The 22,419-nt window shown below is 32.6% G+C and overlaps 1 protein-coding gene across 6 annotated transcripts in view; it reads left to right on the top strand.

Annotated features, from left to right (window-relative positions):
- Positions 1 to 22,419, top strand: part of Appl (amyloid-beta-like protein) — a 320,865-nt gene that overhangs the window by 205,399 nt on the left and 93,047 nt on the right. For all 6 annotated transcript variants that reach the window (XM_088257169.1, XM_088257171.1, XM_088257168.1 and 3 more), the window contains exons 2-3: positions 5,046 to 5,243; positions 18,571 to 18,706. In XM_088257169.1, coding sequence (XP_088113295.1) covers positions 5,046 to 5,243; positions 18,571 to 18,706 — 334 coding nt within the window. The remainder of the gene's footprint in view (positions 1 to 5,045; positions 5,244 to 18,570; positions 18,707 to 22,419) is intronic.

Genomic DNA, 22,419 nt, shown 5'->3' with positions numbered 1-22,419 from the left:
TTAATCAAATTGTATTTTAACTAACGCATTAGTCTGCAGTCTGGTCCGGAATATTATTCTACGTATTAATTGTACGTAAAAAATCTTTCAGCATTTCTAACGTTTCTCTTCCGTGATGTTTCAGTTCGCTTAACCCGGCGCTCGCCGCTTTGTCTCATAAAAGGACCAAACTCGCGGTCGTGTTGGCACATTGCCGTTTCGAAAAACCTTTTTTGCGAAAAACCTATCCGGCGCGCATTGTACGCTCCCACCGACTTTGTAGTGTCGCTTTTCGAATTTTGAACTGTCGCCGTTTTTTTTCGCCAAAGGCCAACCGCGGCAAAACAAGTATTTTCAATACAAGTATGGTGGGTAATATCCTATTCGCTTATGCGCGACATTCGAGGCAAAATGCAATTAGCGGAAGGCAATTTCATTTTTCAGGTTTTGGTAACTATGCGAGTGATTTCGTCGAATATTTTGCTGCCATATTTTTTAAAAATCTCTTTATCCGTGCATATCACAATTATGAAATGTTATCACGATCGATACAACGTAAAATAAAACTTACCAGCATAAATACAGATGTCTAACTTTCGAAATTTTAGTGTGGTTGTCAATTATTTCTAGAATGGTGAATTTTACACAGGATAGAAAGTGACTACTAATATTAATTGTGAATAATTCAGTGTCAGATAATAAATAATTATCAAATCTGTGTATTTTTTTTACTATCAATCAATTTGCACTCTCTTTATGGTAATTTATATCCATTTTTAAATTAAATTTTACTTGTTCATGTCAAAAACTTGTTTTTTACTACTTACGTTTATTTAATTATGACGACTAGTTCGAAACCTATGCTTCCATTTTCAGGTCTAACTATAAACTAAAATTTTCTTTTAAGGTTTATATTTAGACCTGAAGATAGAAGCATAGCTTCTGAAACAAGTCGTCATAATAAAATAAAGTGGTAAAAAACAAGTGTTTTTCTTTTACAATTTCATCATTTCTCACCACAAAATGAATGCCGAAACAATAAGTAAAATAAACTTTTCTTTCCATAATTTTCAAACACCGAATTTTTTTGTTTATAACAGACATGCACGCTATGTTCCTATCCATTCTATATGTATGTAAATAGGTACTTACAAACCCGCGATGTTTCCATTATCATCTGTAGATATGTATTAGGTACCCACTTTTATCACACCCTTTCAGCCGATGTTGTATTTATTATGCAACACCCCGCATGAAACCGGGTGAAAATTTTACTCAAAGCGCCTTTTTGATTTCTTAAAAATCGCAGTGCGGCGCCCCGGCGCAGATGTTCGCCAGCCGGCCGCGGCCTGCGGCTCCGGCCGTAGCGCCGGAAACTTACGTGATACATAAGTGATGATGTTCAATATTCCCCGCGGCTCCGGCGGCTGCACAGAGACGTGAGGCCGCCTCAAAGGGCTTATCAGGACTTTCTCTCAAATTGTTCTCGAGATAGCTGCTGCCGCTGCTGCGATTTTACTTTGAAATCGATAAATCCTGCAATGCGGGGGTTGGAATGCAATTTTGCTACCGCTTTTAGTTCTGTCTTAAGCGTACTTTTGAAGAATAAATAAGATGGTAGTATTTATTTGTTTATAATGATCTAAGCAGTGCTTGTACGATTTTTTAATTTGTTTTTTAAATATAAAATATATAATATGCAATGAAAAAGCATTTATATCAAAATGTTCGTGGCCTAAAATCGAAACTACATTCACTAGTATCCGCTTATCCTACACTCGATTATGATGTGGTGATTCTAACCCTAGCGTGACTAACACCAGACATACGATCATATGAGTTAGGATTTAATAAGCACAATGTATTAAGAATGGACCGGAACAAATTTACTAGTAAAAAAAACAGAGATAGAATTGTGCTTATAGGTATTGATAAAAAAATACCAAGTACAATCAATCATTGAAAAGTAAAAACTAAACAAGATAACTCCCTCTCCAAGTACAAGAGCTTGACTCTTTTTTCGTAAGTTACCGCATAAAATTATATATTACATTATATTATATTAAAATTACATAAAAAAATGTAAACTATGTTACTAGTAAAAATATTTAAAAAAAAAAAAAAATTTAAACTTTTAACTATCAATCATTTACAAACATGTACCTAAGTTAATTTGGAATTAATTAGAACTTGGTATTTTAAAGCTAACTATCACGTCTCCTTACCGTAGAGTTTATATCACCACTCTATAAGCAAACGTCTTTATAAACAATAATCTCTTTATAATTGTTATCTTTTTAATTTTTAATTTGTTGCCAACGGATGTTAAAGGTCAAAATAAAATATGGAACAAAGGAAAAATAAAGGAATGGGTAAATGATCAAGAGTTAATTTTATGAAAATTGTAAAATGTTTATATTCTGAATTTTTTCTCTTTTTTGTGTCTATGTTAAGTTAAAATCGTTAAAAACAATAAAAAAATCTGTTGAAAAAGAACTCCACCGACAAGACACAAAAGGTGGCTTGGTGGGTCTCTGCAAAAAAAAACTCTTAACGTATATAAATTGTGATTTAAATAAATGTACCTAAATATTTTTTTTTAAATACATACCAGCCGATTAGGTTTCGCTAATAGGCTATATATCGCAAGACTCGCGGTTCCTGTTCATGAGTAAATCTTCGTTAGTAAAAAAACTTATTAATAAATTTTAAGCCTTAAATTAAGCCATTTATAAAAAAAAAGTGTTACACGTGTTTTGAGTTTCGTCCAAAACAGATTTCACAGTATTTTCAAGACAGCTTGCTGATGAGGGTACAAAACTTGAATACATGAATATTATGCCACCTGCATTTGACGTCAGAAATATTTACACGAAATATTTTTTAAATATGTATTTATACATACAATTTACAATATTTTTTTTATAAATGTACTTACTATGTTTCTCAACGCATTTTATAGAAAATTTCAAAACAGTGGCTTAAGCATTCGCTTTCTTCTATAATTAATATTTATTAGAAGCAGAGGAAGACCCAGGAAAACCTGGCACAATCAGGTATGTCAGATACTTGAAAGCGACTGGGTCAGGAGTCGTAATAATCGGCGGGTATGTATGAGGAGATGCATGAATGTACAAGAGGCGTAGAATGTTTGCAAAGACAGAGTGGTGTGGCGTTCGATTCTCTCTGACTACCCCTGCGGGGAAGCGGCGTGATGGTTAGTTAGCTAGTTAGTTATAATATTTATTTATTTAAACTTCGTGTACAGAAAATAAATAAGTACATTTGCGGGCTTATTCCTAAAAAGCAATATCTTTCAACCAACCAAAATAAGATAACTCCCTCTCCAAGCACAAGAGCTTGACTCTTTCTTCGGAAGTTAAGTAAAGAATATTTATTGTTTGCTCAAATTCATACAAAGTTATACGACTTGTTTCCATAATCCATAAATTCATTAAAAAAAGGAATTTAAAAAAAAGTTATTCAATAATCGAATGTGGAAGTGGGTAGTTTAAAGTAAGTTTAAAATAAAAAAATGCGTATTATTTTATTATTTTAATTGTATGTTAATTAATAATAAAATATGTAAATAAATTTCTATTCCTCGTTTCAGTACGAATCATTAAATAAAAGCTTTAAAAAATATTATTCCATGACCATATCGCTCACTCCTTTCAAGAACGTCAAATATCAAAAATCTTGATTTTTCAGGAGATCGTTTGTAAAGTTTAAGAATAAAATAAAATGTATTATATTAAAAATAAATCAAGCTACGTATTTAACTTTTTACTGTGCAACAGATCTTTTTAGGTACAACCTGAAAGTTTTTCTCCATTTGAAAAATATTTAAAATATTTAAAAAATAATTCACCAATACATTTTCTTCAAAATGCAACAACACTTTCAGCCCTGTAGCGGGTAAATATTAAGTTAAAAATATGCCGCTTTTGCTGGGATTTAGTACATTTTCTGGCCATTCCGAAAACATGCACAACTGAAAATTGATGATTTTATATATATGACGTTGTTCAAAGGAGTGGGCGATATGTCGTTCCTTGGATTTTTCTCTAAATAAATAAAAGACACTTTCATTATTATATCGCTTCAGTTATTTATGACGTGAGTAGTTACATTAGTCCTCTATGATCATATAAAAAAACTTTGCCGAGAGCTTCCATTCGATATAATTTAACTTCTACTCTCTCGGGACGTCTGGTGAGAACGTCTAGAAGTCTAGACAAGCAACTAATAACATTTCATATACTTTATTATGGCTATCGTGAAATGGATAATCAATATGATTTATTAGGTCCTGATACAGATACAATAAAAGATCTCATGTTTGATTGTTCTTTAAGAAATTAGATAGGAATATTACTGTCCCGTCTAATACTGACATATAATGGTGTAGACTGACCGTAGCATTTCGTCGTAACGTAACGTCGTCACATCGCTCGCGTCGAGCATGTTACGTTACGACGTTACGGCATTGCTGACTGACCGCGATCAGTGCTCGTTTAGAACACTACTGCTTGCTTGTTGCCTTGTGCTCAGTGTTGCCAGATGCCAAACCAAAAAATCTGAATTACAGTATAGAATATATCATTTTAAATATTGTTTAGTATGGCATCTTATTTTTTTATTTTTTTTTGTACAGCGTCCGATTTGGTTTGTAAAACGTCCAATTTGAATTGAAAAAACTGTATTTAACTCTAAATATGTCATCGTGAATATTGTTTACTATGGCATCTAATCTTTGGTGTGTATTGTTTACCTTGACACTTATCTTTGGTGTGTATTGTTTACTGTGGCATCTAATCTTTGGTGTTTATTGTTTACTATGACACTTATCTTTGGTGTGTGTTGTTTACTGTGGCATCTAATCTTTGGTGTGTATCGTTTACTATGACACTTATCTTTGGTGTGTATTGTTTACTGTGGCATCTAATCTTTGGTGTGTATTATTTCCTATGACACTTATCTTTGGTGTGTGTTGTTTACTGTGGCGTCTAATCTTTGGTGTGTGTTGTTTACTATGGCAACTAATCTTTGGTGTCTTGTTCTAGGCCCTGGCTGCCGCGTCCGGAGGCGGTTCCGCCGCCCACTTCGAGCCGCAGGTGGCGGCGCTGTGCGACCCCGGAGCCGCCTACCACCCGCAGTTCATGAACGACCAGGGCCGCTGGGAGACGGACCTCAACACCAAACCTACAGCCGGCTCTTCGTGCATGAAAGACAAAATGGACATCTTGGATTATTGCAAGAAGGTAAGGCTATATGGCTGAAAATGTACCTGATAACTGTATGAAAGAACTAAAAGGCATTTATGGATTTGCAGAAGGCGTATGATAGAGTATGGAATTGGCACTAAACTTATCCAAGGCATTGCTGCTTTGTACTGGGATAACACTGCATGCATTACGAAAAATGGTTCTTTTACATCTTGGTTTGACATCTCTAAGGGTGTTAAACAGGGATGTGTAATTTCACCGTGGTTTCTTTTTAAACGTTTCAAGTCTTTCTTCATGAAAGAATTAAAAGGTTTAAAAATGGCAGCTAAAATGATCGTTTGACTCTCTGTTCTTTTTTGTATGCTGACGGTGCTGTGCTCATTGCCAATAGTATAGAAGATCTGCAGGCGCTAGTGTCAAAGGTGAATAATGCGTGCAAGGAAAGTGATTTGATGATGAATGTTGATAAATTGAAATTCATGGTTTTTGAAAGAGATTAATGTAGATCTGGGTGTAAAATGGTTGTTAATAGGGTAATTTTGGAACTGGTACCTACATGATTTCGTATGTTTGGGAAATACGTTTTCTAGGGATGTAATATAAACGGTAGCTAAACAAATATATTTTTATTGGACTGACTAAATAAAAAACATTGTTTCTTTACTTTTTCTAATTATAATTCTTATTCACGTCTTATGGTGCATAGGACACTGCAACACATCGACCAGAGTTTTATCTCAATCTTCAGTTCTATGAAGCCAAGGTGATTAGTTCGGCGCTTCAGACGTCGTTCTAGAGTACTATGGAATCACTATTAAAATGACAAGTCACATTAATTAGTTTCTACTTCTTGGGAATCGAACCCGGGACCGCTAGCATTCTAGCCAAACGAGCTTACTGCTACCCTACGAAGGCGAACAAAACCTTATTTACGAATATGTATTTTTTAAATGAAAATATGATATTCTTGACATATTATCTAAATAAGTACAACGTTTAAATAACCTGAAACATAAATTTAAAAAATATGCACATTTATTTTTATTTTCTTGTTGATTTTTATTCTTCTTGTCTGAAGAAAAGGTGATGTTCTGTAGTTTCTAAGATAATACAATATATTCTTTTATATTTATGTACGTACTCTTATTTTCCTGAACATTTATGTAAAATGTTGGTAGTTTGTACATTGTATATACATAATAGCTACATTTATATGTGCAACCCTATGCCATCGACCCTTTTTTCATTTTCTAGAAAGCATTCTCCTTTGTTTTCAGTGATACTGAACCTTTTCACGTTTTCCAAAAGGCTGCATTTGACTCTTCGATTCTACGTATCTACTACATTTAATATTTCTTGCTTTCTATCAGTCATTATGTCCAATTTCATAAATTACTTATTTTTCAAAGAATTCTTCATATAATTTTATTTTTTGGAAGGCTTTGCAAGTTCTTCGCTACCCTCAAAATACCTTTTGTTTTTCTTTCCAGTGGCTTTAATTTTTCATAATATCTATTAACGTCCAATAGGTATTCATAATATTTTAAAATAATAAAATACCCAGTCTTACATATCTACTCATACCCAGTCTTTTATATATTCTTCTTCTATGTTTTGATATCAACAAAAAAAACTTAGGTAATATCAACATATGTAAATAGCATTTCTTAGAATTGTGGTACAACTGAGTTCTCCACGCATCGTATGACGTTCATATTATGACCTTATTATTATTTTCACCGGTTTCGAAGCAAGCGGCTTCTTCATAAAGACTTATTTATACTTCAAATTATATAGTTTACTATCAATATAAATATAAGGTGGTTGGTTATCAAACTTTGGATGGGAATCTCTATTATAATTTTAAACAAAGTTATCAAGAAAATCAGAAAGTTAGCGCTTCAAATGTTGCCATAAAATTATTCTCTCATCGTATTCGTAATTTTGTTTTCCTTTCTAGAAACTTATCTAATAACAATATTAAATTTAAACATTTTAAAATAATTGTGTTTGAACTAACATTTCGAAAAAACGCCATTACAGACAAATTTTAATTAAAGATATTTAGCTTTTTGGAATTATATATTACTCATATGATGGAAGTGAACAAAAGATTTACGTACATATTTAAAAAATTGACATACTTTTAAAGCGTCGGGCATACTAATTTAATAAAAACGTTTTATTAACAACTTTTTTCAATGTCCCGCGTAAATGTTTTTTATGCGAAATTTCTGAAAATTGTTGATACCTAAAACGCTTTATGCTTTGGAATTTAATCTCGCATAATGAACGTAGAGTATTCAGCACACATAAAAGAACGGAAATTGTAGGCACTGTTCACGAACTAAGGGATGAAAAGAATGCAATTTAGTGGATACGCTTAAAGAAAACGTACGTTATATATGGTAGAACATCAAGGAGGATGTTTTAATTATTTTTTATCATTGTATTTAAACATTATTTTCCTAAATTATTAATTTACTTATTTGATTATTACAAATATGTATAATGTAATATTTTCTTATTGTTTTTTGTTTTTTCCGTCATAATTTACCACAAGGCTTGAAACCTCGTAAAGTTAGAACCTGAATTTGATCGAATTTCTTTTATTTTTTATTATTCCATTATAAATAATATAAAATGAATGACGCGAATCTAGTTATTTCGGTAATAATGGAGATGCATGAGCGTGGAAGAGGCGAAGAATGTTTAAAATGACAGAATGATGTGGTGTTCTATTCTCTATGCCTACCCATGCGGAGAAGCGGCGTGATGGTTAGTTAGTTTTTATTTTATCACGATTTTTGTACTCATTTTTAGGTGATTTATTTACTTCTAAACGTTTAATTGCACTCATGGAAATATTCAGTGCTTATATTTTGTTCTTTTATATGAAATTTCTTTTAAATTCACAATTATTCGTAATAATTATTTTAATTTTTGAAGATGATTGTTACATTTATATAGAATGCCATGGGATAATATACCACTGTGAGGGTGCGTAAACAATTATGAACGCCATAATCTAGCTGTCCAAGTAATCCGGGCCCATTAAACAAAATGGCGGCCAGACCATAAAGCCTAAAAAGTAATTACTCCGGAATGCGGCGGTCGGGGGGAGGGGGCCAATTTCTGGAAGGCCTTTTAATAAATTAACATTTTTGGGGAAAAAAACATCTGCGGTCTTCGGCGGAAAGACGGAGATAGAGTTCGCCCGATGACGACTGTCCGCATTTTATTAATTATTGTGGAATTTCGGGGATGTCGCATGACAGAATATCAAATTAATCCGGCTACAGATACCATATAACATTTCTAGCGCGAACTTTATCTCGTAATTAGTAGATATACATTCATTCCAGATTATAAAGATGATTATTAACATCAAATGTATTTGGTAGCTTTTGCAAAAGTGAGATTTCTGTTGAGAGATATGGTAGATGTACATATTTCTAGGAAAAAAGATCTCATTTTCCATTATTCATTGATTCGGCATTTACTTTGTGGAATGAAATGTTGATGATTTTTTATAAATTGACTTCAACCGTATTAGATACATTTTTCGGAAATGAGATTTATGATGAGAAAAATATATTTTTCTAGGAAAAAACATCTAAGTTTCCATTATTTATTGTTTCGTCATTTACTTTGTGGAATGAGATGTTGATAATTAAAAAAATTAACATCTCCGTGTTACGTTGATTTTTCTAAAATGAGATTTATGATGAGAAATGTACATTTTTCCAGGAAAAAAATATTTCATTTTCCATTATCCATCGATTTGGCATTTACTTTGTGGAATGAGATGTCGATAATTTAAAAAAAATTAACATCAATTGTATTAGATAGATTTTGAGAAAACTTATACGTATTTCTAGGAATATATCTCATTTTTCATTATTCATTGATTCGGCATTAATTTTGTCGAATCACTTGTTGATTATTTAAAGATATATATCCTTGTATTATACCATGTATTAAGTTTTATTTCATTACACACGACTAGCTTCGAAAACTACCGTTGTTTTCATCGACAGGTGCTTAATAAAACTAACGAGAAAAAAACAAGTGTATGCAGAGGTGGGTGGGGCAATAAATAGAGGGGGGGGGCTTAAGGGGTGAGACTTTTTGCAATGGGAACATAGATAATAATGGTGACGTATTTTGAGAAAGCATGTTATTAATTAATGTTGAATCAAAATTTGTTTTAATGTACACATTTCTGTTTTTTCTAAATTGTGACTTGACCCTTGTTACGTATCTGAGTGTAATAATTTAATTAATTATCAGTCAAATGATTTTTTTTTGCTCGTTAGTTTTTGTAACCACCTGTCGATGAAAACAACTGTAGTTTTCGAAACTAGTCGTGTGTAATGAAATAAAACTCAGTAAGTGGTATGATACAAGTGGTTATTTTTTTTAAAATAATTTACATGTAATTCCACAAAATTAATGCCGAAACAATGAATGATGAAAAATAAGATCTTTTTTTCCTAGAAATATGTACATTTCTCATCAAAAATCTCCTTTTCGCAAAATTTATCAAATACATTTGATGTTAATTTTTAATACATAATCAAATACATTTGATGGTAATTCCACAAAATTAATGCCGAAACAATGAATGATGAAAAATAAGATCTTTTTTCCTAGAAATATGTACATTTCTCATCAAAAATCTCCTTTTCGCAAAATTTATCAAATACATTTGATGTTAATTTTTAAAATTATCAACATCTCATTCCACAAAGTAAATGCCGAATCAATGAATAATGGAAAATGTGATATGTTTTTTTTCCTAAAAGTGGTATTATACGAGTGTATAATTTTTTTGTTAAATAATCTGCACACAAAGTTTATGCCGAATCAATAAATAATATAATATTTCATCATTAAAATAATTGTGAAATAAAATAAATATATTATATTTAGTGAATAGCATCTCTGGCATTGTATACGTGTAGTTTTATTGCCGGTTAGCGGTTTGAACAAGTACATTGAACAAGTTGAGCACAGAAACAGCCATTTCAGAATAGGAGAGGTATTATTATAATAGTATGTATATGGGCCCGGTGGGTATTGTAAAGTGTCTCCCTTCCTTGACGTGTTACTTCGAGTTGTATAAAATTATCATTTTTTTAAATCTGGTACCAATTCGCGCCTGGTTTTAGTTTTACTTCCGAAAAATGATTCATGGTAACATTTATTAAGTAAACCTACAGTTTTATGTGTGTTGCAATCAGCCAATCGGTTTTGGGTAAAATGAGAGACACGAAATTCGCAATGGATCGTTTTTTAAGGAAGAAATGCAGCAATTTTTTTTATATAGTTAGAAAATTTTTGTAACATTTTTCTTTTAATTGTCTTGTAAATATATTGTACCTTTTAGCTGATTTTATTTTATTTATGGTATTAAATTGGCTTTACCTTTTTAAAATTACATATCCTTTTATTTTTAACGAAAATCCGATTTTTCACTTTTAATTGTGAAAGCTGTTTCGCCATGTAAGGGCATTTTCAAACCATATTCGAAGTATCTAACTGACGTATATGTACGTATACATACGAGAATGCTGTTAATCTGGTGTTGATTGGATTTTTAGAATGTTATTTAAGTCATTGTGTTTTAAAAATAAATTTATAATTATAAGCTCGCCATCCCACCATCAAATCAAAAAGAAAAGCCATAAAAGCAGAAGTTTTTCGTATTAATTATTATTTACGTATTGAAAAAGAATGCTCTTGTGATTTATTAATTGTAGTTTAGTAAAAAAATATTTTTTAATTTTGTTTTCTATTTATTTTTGTTATAATTTCAACGTCAAACGCAAACTATGCCTTTCAAATATCGCCTTAAAAATATTAATTGATTTATATAGTAAATTTATGCACCCATACTTCTTTATATGGGTAACGTAGAACGGCGCTACTTGAACTTTGATGTGTTACTTGAGCCAAGTACAAAAAAGAGTTTTAAATTTGCATTTGGTCTACAATAATGAACGTATCGTGACAATAAGTGTCACCTGTCAGGGAAACAATTATTCATGTCGATACGTTCATTATTGTAGACCAAATTTCATTAATTTAAACCCTTATCCGCATCCCGATGGTGCATAGGGCACTGCATCATATAAACGCAGTGTTATCTTGATCATTAACATGAAGGAAATGTAATCAGCCCTCCGCTTCAGATACCAGTCCAGGGTAATATTGAATAAATATTACAGTGAAAAAATCACTTATATTTATTTGATCCTCCCTGGGAATCGAACCCGGGACCTCCAGTACGGTAGCCGAGCGTGCTGGCCATTATACTACGGAGGTAGACCAAATACAGATCTAAACTTTTTTTTTGTACTGGGCTCAAGTAACACATCAAAGTTCAAGTAGCCCCGTTCTACGGTACATAAATATGGTTCTGCCTTGTACATTCTGAAACTACACTTCTCCGTGAGCTAGTTTAAGTAAGTCACTTGAGGGCACTCAAATTCTACAGCCCCTTTGTCCCTCCTCTCTGATGTTATTCAGCTGTTTCTTTTCTTTATTTTTAAAAACCCACTTTTATTTTAATATTATTCGTAAAGTTCTTGATTCGCAACCACCGCTGAATAAAGTTTACAACTTTAGATGTGTTTTTGTGAAATTCGACGAGGGAAAGCCGTGTAGAATAATATAGAGTTAAATATCACATTGCAATACAAATTTAAGATAAAATACAGTAGTTTGAAAATGCCATAACAAGGCGAAACAATTGTCACTAATTCTGTTTTCATGTACTTCAAAAAAACTTTTTATTGGACTCTAAAATGAGTGTTTGATTTTTAATATTTAATATAGAAAACAAGTTTTATATATTAAAAAATAAAGTTTTAGTAGAATAACTAGGCGTTAATAAATATTTATTAAAGTTTCTTTTAAAATTTTCACATTTTGAATTTTATTTGGGTGTATCAAAGAGATATATTTTAAAGCGCATATACTACTACTACTACTACTACCATCACGCCGTTTCCCCGCAGGGGTAGGCAGAGAGGATGGAACGCCACACTCTTCTGTCCTGACATACACTCCTCGCCTCCTTCACATCCATACATCTAGTCATACATGCCCTCCGATTACGCAGACTTTTGACACCGCCAGATTTTAGGTTCTGCTTGATCTGATCGTGCCAAGTCTTTTTCGGTCGTCCACGTTCTGTTTTCCCTCTCACATTCACCACATATATTTTCTTAGTCATTCTCTCGTTATCCATTCGCTCCACATTTCCATACCACCGCAAAGAACTCTTCCTAATCTTTTCAATTATTCCTCGTTCAGCCTTACATGCCTTTCTTATATCGTCGTTTTTAATTCTGTCATACAGTGATTTTCCACACATTCGTCTGAGGGAGTGCATTTCAACAGCGTTCATTCTGCTTTCATCCTTCCTTTGCCAGTTCCATGTTTCGCTTCCATACATTAGTGTCATAAGCGTATATAAAATTAGTAATATTTGTTTATCATTGATTCATTGTTAATATTCTTAAGGGAAAGGAAATTGGATTTGCTGATTAATATATAGCAAAATTATGAGTTCATTGCATATCATCGTTGTTCCATAAAATATTATTTCACCGTCTTAACAGTAAATAAAAATATAGTCCTATACTAGGGTTGCCATTTTTCGCCTTTGTTTTCTGTAGAATCGACGTGTTGAAGAACCAAAAAATCTCACGGTATTTAGTTGAAATATCATGAATTAAGAGTAAGTAGAGAGTTAAGTAGTGAATGAATGAATGAATAAGAGATGCATGAATGTGCAAGAGGCGACGATTGTTTGATATGAGGCAAATACAAAAGCTTATATTCTCTCTACCTACCCTTGCGGGGAAGCAGCATGATGGTTTGTTAGTTAGTTATATGGGTAGCAATGAATTATATTATAGGAAAAACATCACTTGGAAATGTTGAGTTTGTAAACATAAAAAAAATATTGGTCTGAAATTTTCCCCTTCCCGCCAAAACAGAATTCGGGTCCTGAGAAACATTCATCACGTGAACTTTTAAAGTGAAATTCCCAAAAATGATTTTTTTTAATGATTTCTAAAAACTGTAATCATATTTGAAAATTTGTCTCCCCCCCTACCCCCGTCAGTGAAATATTACTGTATTATTTATTGATTTGAAATCAACTTTGTGGAATGACATGTTTTTTTGATGACAACATCCGTAGTTTTCGAAGCTAGCCGTGTGAAATACAATCCAATTTTTGATCTAATAAATGAAATATAACTAACTCTTAAATTATTTTTCAAATAAATTTTCTGGCAAATGTGCCAACCCTGTCTTCAAATACAGCCGCTTGAAAATTGTTGCTGATCTTTCTGCTACAATAAATATATTTACCAGCTGATGCCGCAAATAAGGCGGAATAACTCAAGTTACTCGAAACACGAGAAACATTATGTGCAAATTTCGCGATTTTACAAGTTATACATTTGCAAAATGTATACATCGCTCACTCCTTTCAACAACGTCATAAGTACATATATCAAAAATCGTAAATTTTTAGTTGTGTCTGTTTTCGGAATGCCCTGAAAATATACTATATCCCAGCAAAAGCGGCATATTTTAAACGAAATATTTACCCGCTACAGGGCAGAATGTGTTGTTTTTGCATTTTGAAGAAAAGGTATTGTTTTATTATTTTATGAAATATGCTAGATGTTTTTGAAATGGAATAAAAACATTCAGATCTGTTGAACAGTAAATAGTTCAATAGTGGCTTGATATTTATTTTTCGTACATTTGATTATATTTTTAAACTTTAAAAACGATATCCTGAAAAATCAAGTTTATAGATTATAGTATATAGATGTACTCGTATAAACCAATTTACCTGCTAATCTATTTCCATTACAATTCAGCGTTACCTCGACGTAAAGATGTATAGGATAGTATTCATAATCTACTGTTATATAACGTAATATTATTATAATCTAAATTCTTGGTAGGAATTCGAGTCGGCTGCCATAACAATTTCAAGATGTTTCACATTTCAATACAGGCGTGTATCTATCAAAACAGGATTTCCCTTCGAATTCCGCTCCTGTAAAATGACGTGTTCCGACGGTATCGCGTTATGGGGATACAATGGAGGCACGTGCGCTCCCTTACCGGGTATGCACTTTGCATTTTGCATAACCTAAATTCAATATTGCCTCGTGCTCATGCGATATCGGTGTACTCTATGTGCAACCGTATGCAGGCACGGTTTCCGAATGGAAAACACTGTATTTTTATTTAATTTTATTTCCAGAACAATTGAAAATATAAGATTTATGAATTAAATGTTATATCAAACACTGATTTTTTTAATCTATTAAGTTGTATTTCACTGTAAAAAAAATGGCATTCGTTTGGAAATGCCATAATCAGGCTAAACAATCGTCTCACAGTTGATTTTTGTGTTTTTTAACAATAAAATACAACTTAGTAGATTTAAAAAATCAGTATTTGATTTAACATTAAATGCATAAATGAAAATGGAGTTCTACAAATCAAGCGCCAAATCTATAAATAAATTAAAAGAAAAGACTTCAAGGATGTAAAGTTGTCACCACATAACCTTTAAAACTCTCATAGGGTGCCCATGGTGATTAAATATAAATACCAATTAGTTTGTTTTTTTTTTTTCAAAAATTTACTCGAAGTTTTTGAGTAAATAATGTTATTTTATTTCGTATGATATAAAACATTAGGGAATTTACACTCTAATATTGATTTAATATTATCCCGGACTGGTCCCTGAACCGCAGGATTCATCACCTTGCCTTCTTGTATGTAACAACCAAGATAACACCGCGTCAATATGATGCAGTACGCTATGCACCACTGGTTGCGAATAAGGGTGAGAAGAAAAATTTCTTAAGAAATAATTAGCAATAAATGTTTTTTATCTTATTTTTGTTTTAACATGATAACTACAACAATAACAAGATTAGTCTCTTACGAATTTAGGTAGGTAGGTAATTTATTGTTTGTTAGAAAAATGTTATCCTTAAATGTGACAGATTTATTCAACAAAATTGAATCTTTGTTTTTTTTTATATGTAATAGTACCTACGAGTATCTTTGTTTTGAAATTTATCTGCTTTGATTGACACAAATCCGACACATTGTTTATTTTAATAAGCCTTTTGGTATAGGTTCGATTTTATTTTTTTTACTATATTTTGTAAGTATAATACATGTTTTATATACATCCATATATAGGTTTGTTCTAATGTGTATGTGAACTACGCCTTTCTTCTGATTATGTCAATTATTGTAAAGGGGGAACTGGCAATCTTCAAATTTAGAAGTTGACGGCTGCTCTAGAGCTCGGTCGTGTTTTCGCGATTTTTGTTTTTTTTTATTAGATTTTTTTAGAATATGAAAAAAGATTAAAACCATTTTTTTAACATTTTACTTACAACAACATTTTTTATTCTTAAAACCATATGTTTATATCGAAGAAAAACTTATTTTTACAATACAAAAATGGCATTTAAACAACAACAAAAAATAACCTCAAACGTTATCTGGGTTTTAAGAAAATTAAGTTGCGATTTATCGCGTATTGAACCTTTATAGCCAAATTATCGTGAACAACGGGGAAAATACATATCTCAGTTATGTTAGTTTTTTTTTGAAAAACTGTCTTTGAAATTTTAATAATTGATATAATAATTTTAGAATTTATCCTTGAATACTTAATGAAAATTTTCGTGCAGGTAATTCGGAAATGTGTCATCGTTATTTATAAAAAAATGCATATTACCTGATGCGAAGTCAGAAGAATATCAAAGTATTGTCATGTGGTTGAAATGCCTCACATGCCTTCGCTCCGTAGCGCGGAAAGCTCCTCTGCATACTAGTATCTGTACCCCAATGTGCTCGCATTGTCTGCCGGTACTAGATTGAGCTTTTTGAAGCTCCCTTGAGCTTTGTGCGCCCATCACTATCATCTTCCGCTCGTACATATCGCAGAAAAGACTTGCGGTTGGAAATGCCTCCAGAGTATTATGGCATCCGCAGATGTGGGACGAGCTTATACACACACCGCGAGGCACAAAGTCTCCTTTATCTCGGAAAATCTTGCGCGAGAGTTTTGTACTTTTTGTTTACACCAGTGTACATACATGTATCATTTGTCGTTAGGAGACTTTTTGAGATTCTACACTACCGGACAAATTTATTTCCCCATATTAAAATGTATGTTTTCTCAACTTGTTTTGTTGTGTTGGCCAGACTTATTAAGTTTTGTTTATACTATTTCAAACAAGAAAAAAACTTTCCATTTTCAAAACTGCGAATATCCTAATTTAAAAGCCTAGGCACTTATTTGCTTATAAAGTGGTTGTGATGACGTAATATACAAGAATGGTGTTATGGTTAGCGTGTTTTGTTAATGGGGGGAGTAAAAATAATATTAGTGAATTTTCACTCTAATATTTATTTCGTATTACCTTGGACTGGTCCCTAAAGCGCAGGAGTGATCACCTTGCCCTAATGTAAGTAACGATAACGATAACACAGGGTCAATACGATGCAGTGCCCTATGCACCATTAAGTGCGGATAAAGGTTATAAAAAATGTTTATAATAATAATAATCTTACTAGAAGAATCGATGTTTTGGCTTAATTTTTTTACAAACCCAGCATTATGTTCGATCAGATTAATGATGTGGCCGTTATAAATCAAAATTGTCAATTCCCTTTATCTAGGTAATAACGCAATGTTTAAAAATCATTTTAACTATCACTAATAAGCAGTCACAGTATTTTTTTTTCATTAAATATCTCGTAATTGGTGCTCATTAAATAACGCAATTATCATCATTCGACCAAATGGCTTAGTCGGATTTTTAAACGCAAAAACATGCCCGAACAATGCGCGCGCTTTTTCATTTGATTTCACAATAGCGTAATTGAATATTTAGGTTTTAAAAAAAAGCGTCGTAAATCCTTATTAAAATATTTACGTACGCTAAAAAGTGTTGGCAATTTTCAGAATGGATTCATTAAAATACTGTTACTGTAGCAGACATTCTCTGTAGGAGGAGCTTTGTGTAAATTTACTTTAGGGGCGAACTGAACAAATAAAATATTATATATTAACCCGCGTAAGGGAGGCATTCATTATATCGCATAAACTGGAGGATTACAGCTTAATTAACTCACTCTTTTCCCTGTTTGCTTTAATGAGATCATATTTTTATATTACGTTCGACAAAGATTTGGTAAAAAAATCCATGTTTCATAAAACATGGACATTTTTTTCCAAATCTTTATTTATTATAGTTTTCTTTCTATTTACAATATTTTGAGTGTGCCTAAATACTTGTTCACAAATCTGGATTATCTCCAATAAGAAGTAATTTTTTCGGCATCTCAACGTAGATGAAGAAGAATATGGAAGTCCGGAAATTTACAGGGCTTCATAGGCTGTCATAGGGTGGTTTAAGTGATCACTTTACACACGTGCAACATTCACCAAATCTACCCATGATTGAAAACTACATTTTTCAAATCAAATTCTTGTAACTTATAGATATATTGATCAAACTTGATACACGGTTCTTGAACTGTGTATCAAGTTACAATGAATTCAGTATCTTACATCAATCAAGATTTTTCACATAACTCATTAATTATGTCTTGAAATATTTTCTGAATTAGACACCACTAAATCTGATTGCCTATCCTATTGCCTCATCAATTTTTATCAACTGCTCTCCTTATTTTTTACAATATGTTTCCAATTTAAAACTGTATTTTAAAAAAATGGTCATACCCACCCACACTCAACACAGATTCAAATAAAAACATATTAAATTATCTAGAAGAAACAAAAATCCACTAAATGATCCATAAACCTTGTACATAATAAGCAAAGTAAATAATAAATGCAATTCCCATCTAAAAATAAAATACCCACCCACATTAAATAAGGGATATCTTGTGATGACTTCTCATAACATTCACAAGTAGAGTTTTGACTAATGCTAAAACGGAAGAGGTATTCTTGAAATGCTCCATGACCTGTAAAAAATTGAGTCAATGCATAGTTCAATTTATGTGTGTTTTTTTAATGGAAATCCAAACAAATTGTATATTAAAAAATGTCCCACCGCATTCCCAGATCTGATACAGAAGCATCTAGGCTTCCAAACAGACCTTCACATGCAAAGCAATTTTTCCGTTTGTTCTTGAACTAAGTTTCGAAATTTATTGAAAATGTGAAAGAAATTGTATACCTAGATGGGAAGAAATTTCCGTATTTTTTCCTTGTTCTGTTTTTTTTCTGTTAACTGAAGGAGTATTTTCGTTTCAGGTGTACCCTACGCGAGACATCACCAACATAGTCGAAGCCTCCCACTACCTCAAGGTGGGGGGGTGGTGTCGGCTCGGTGCCAGTAATCCCGCCAAGTGTAAGGCCGCTAGATGGGTCAAGCCCTTCCGGTGCCTCGGTGAGTCATTATTATTTATTTATTTTATTTAATTATGTTTAGAAATTTTACAGAACAATTACATAAATACGAAAGTCTATGACTAATGATGTGAAAATTGGGACACCACGATATAAATGTTTACCACAATGTTTTAAGTGTGTCCAAATCTGGGCTTTCTCCACGTAGGGAGTTATATCTAATAGAATGATATCTCACTATGAAGAAGATGAAGAGAAATATGCAATTTTCATTAATTGATTCAGCAGTCACTTTGTGGTAAAATCTATCCATTTTTAATTAATGTTTTACTTACAATGATTAAAGAAAACACTTCGTTTTTTACCACTTTAGTTTTATTATAGACTACATGTTTCAGAAGTTAAACTTCCATCATTCAGGTCTGTATGTTATTATACAGACCTGAATGATGGAAGTTTAACTTCTGAAACATGTAGTCTATAATAAAACTAAAGTGGTAAAAAACGAAGTGTTTTCTTTAATCATTGTAACATGTCTTACCACAAAGTTAATGCCGAAACAATAAATAAAATGTTTTACTTACTAAATATGCGGTTTGAAAATTATGCGGAATGCATCGAAACACGTGTCACAGTAGATTTTAAGATATAGTGGTATTTACTAAGTAATAAATTAATAAAAATTGATAGAGATATGCAAGTCTAGGTTTGTGACCTGTCAAAGGCTAGTTTAAGTGATCACTGTATGCACGTGTAACGTTCACCATTCTACCCATGATTGACAACCACACTTCTTGAATTTCGGAAGTTATTTTAATCCTTCAATTGGCACCTCTCTAGAATGGTGCATGTTACACAGTATTTAAAGTGATCATTTAAACCTGCCAATGACGTAAGGTCGTAAGCTCTGTAAATGCCTAGACTTATAATTTTCTATCTACGTTGAGATACCAATAAAAAAAATCTTGATATTAAATCAATTTTTTTTTCAAATTATGATATGTACCGTCGAACGGAGTACTTGAACTTTGATGTGTTACTTGAGCCCAGTACAAAAAAGAGAATTAAATCTGTATTTGGTCTACAATAATGAATGTATTGTGTCAATAAATGTCACCTGTCAGGGAAACACTGAATCATGTCGATACGTTCATTATTGTAAAAACCAGTTCTTCTTCTCCGTCTTATTCCTCATTGCTGAGGGTTGTGACCCTTGCAGAAGCAATGACTCTTCTCCAGTTATCCCTTAACTGCGCTGCACGTAGCGCTCCAACCACTGAGGTGCGTGCTGCTGCCTTAATTTGACCGGTCCATCGTGTGGGGATCTTCCTCTCCCTCTCTTTCCCTCCAGACTACCGATCACAACTAGTCGTTCCAGGCTATCCTCATTGCCACGCGCAACGTGTCCAAAGAACTGGAGAATCTGTCGGGTACAGATATGTAAACCAGTACTAAATATTTGTTTGTATTGGGCTCAAGTAACACATCAAACTTCAAGTGGCCCCTGCGGTAGGCATCTTTTAATATTCGTCTTATATGAAAGGAGATAGAAGTTTGAGTATTTCAGTTAAATAAAGAGTGAAAATACACTGTTATTATGTTATGGCTGCCATAGGTTTCAGCTTAATGTTTTATTACTACGCTATAGAGTTGGACGCTATTAGATGGCGTAATTACTAAACATTTTGTAATTCTCTTCATAAGTGCCTTTTTGCGTCTCTCTCGCCGCACGCCGTTACATTCTCGGGTGCCATTACATCGGATAGATCCCTCTTGTTAAATTTATTATCGGCATTTGTCTTAACTTTGAAATATTTCCCCAAATCTGAAAAATGTTTACGACCGCTTTTCGCGAGATTTACGAGGGGCCGCGTTAAAACGCGCTACAATCTAACTGTACCGCCAGAACTTTGGCTCACCGTCGAAAGGGACCACGTCTATTCTGTTCCTCTAGTTCCTTGTAATTTTATGATCGTTACTTTTTGTCTCAAATGCATATTTTGATGTAAAATGTATTATAGATTTGACTGGAGGTCTTGTCTGAATAAAACTTGTGACATATTCGATTTAGAGTAATATAGAGATACGCATAGGGTGAAATGAGATGGGAGGGTAAATTAAGGGGGTGATGGTTTCTTTTCTGGTCACATTATTCCTTCTTTCATTAAACGAGGATGTAACAATATATCATTTGATCCATTTTCACCATACTCAAGCTCTAATGACTCGAACGAAACAAAACTTATATGACTTCAAGCTCAGTAAAGAGAGAGAGTGCGATGCCTTGCGGGATACCTGAAAAATGCTTTTCTAAGTTAGAAACCTGATGGAGGAAAAAGTAATGGAAATGCTTCCAAGATTTTCTTTTTACACTTAATTAGCTTATCAAAACAATATGTTTTTTTATGTATCTGATAAAACCTATTATACTTTCCTAATTGCATATTCAGCCTGCTAATTGCTATGCCGAGTGAGGGTAACTTCTCTTTTCGTGCGTCAACGAAGCTTAATTCACAATTTGTCTACCCCCTATACCAAATATGTGCAGGCTTTTCTCACCCACTCCCTTTCCATTATTTTTACAGGCATTACCTTAAAATAAAACTTCATTTGCATAGTCGTGTTATACATATTCTATTAGTTTATAGTACCTACAAACTTATTTTGTACCATATAAGAACAGATTTGTAAAACAAGCCTGAAATTTCGCGAAATGATTCGTTGAAATGATCTCTTGTCATTTATGTACAAAGAACCCTCCAAAATAAAATCCTTAAAAATATTACTGTAAAATCCTAAAATTACAGTACCGTAATTATTATTATTATTATTTTTATTAATTTTTTTTTTTTAACTCTTTATTCCAGCTTGACTAAGTGGTTAAATTATATTTATTTTATTTATTGTTTCGGCATTAACTTTGTGGCAAGACATGTTACAATGATTAAAGAAAACACTTCGTTTTTTACCACTTGAGTTAACTCAAGTGGTAAAAAACGAAGTGTTTTCTTTAATCATTATATATATTTAGATGGGAATTGCATTTATTATTTACAAGGATCATTTATTATTTACATCATCAAGTGGATTTTAATTTTTTCTAACTAAAAAAAGATCTGTGTTGGGAACAAAGGAGATAATCTAGTGTGGGCCAATGAGGAACTTCTCACCATTTTCGATATATTTTCTTTTAAAACTTCTCACATACGAAACACTAAATGTAACAATTGTTATTTTAATGGAAAAACAGGTAAATCAACTGATGGATTAAACTAAATAACTAACTCACCATCATTCCGCTTGTCCGCAGGGGTAGGCAGAGACCATAGAACGCTACACCATTCTGTCTTTGTAAACTCCTGGTCTGGCGGCATTCAAGTATTTGACGTACTTAATCATGCCAATTTTTCCTCGGTGGGTTAAATTCTATAGAGAAATATCTTTCAACCAACCAACGAATTGTCTAGTTTTTGCCTTACCAAATATCGTATCAGTGTGCAGATAGTGCTTATTCAGATTATATTTAAAAATATATACCTTAATATTGAGAAGTATCTCATTGACATACGGTATTTATATTTAGTTATATTGTACCACAGACTGCGGTTAGTACAAGCGCAATTGTAATTCTACCTACGCTACACTATGGGTGCCTTTATTATTCCTTTGAGTAAGGTACAGGGTGTTATTAAATGCCTCTCCGCTCTGGAATTGCAATTTAATGCTCCCAGCAGCTGTTCGCTGGATTCTTGC

Source organism: Brachycentrus maculatus, unplaced genomic scaffold (assembly GCF_059751285.1).
Source record: "Brachycentrus maculatus isolate JH-2025_06_01 unplaced genomic scaffold, ASM5975128v1 h1tg000071l, whole genome shotgun sequence".
In the NCBI taxonomy this organism is placed as follows: Eukaryota; Metazoa; Arthropoda; class Insecta; order Trichoptera; family Brachycentridae; genus Brachycentrus; species Brachycentrus maculatus.
This window is presented reverse-complemented; position numbering and strand designations above follow the sequence as displayed.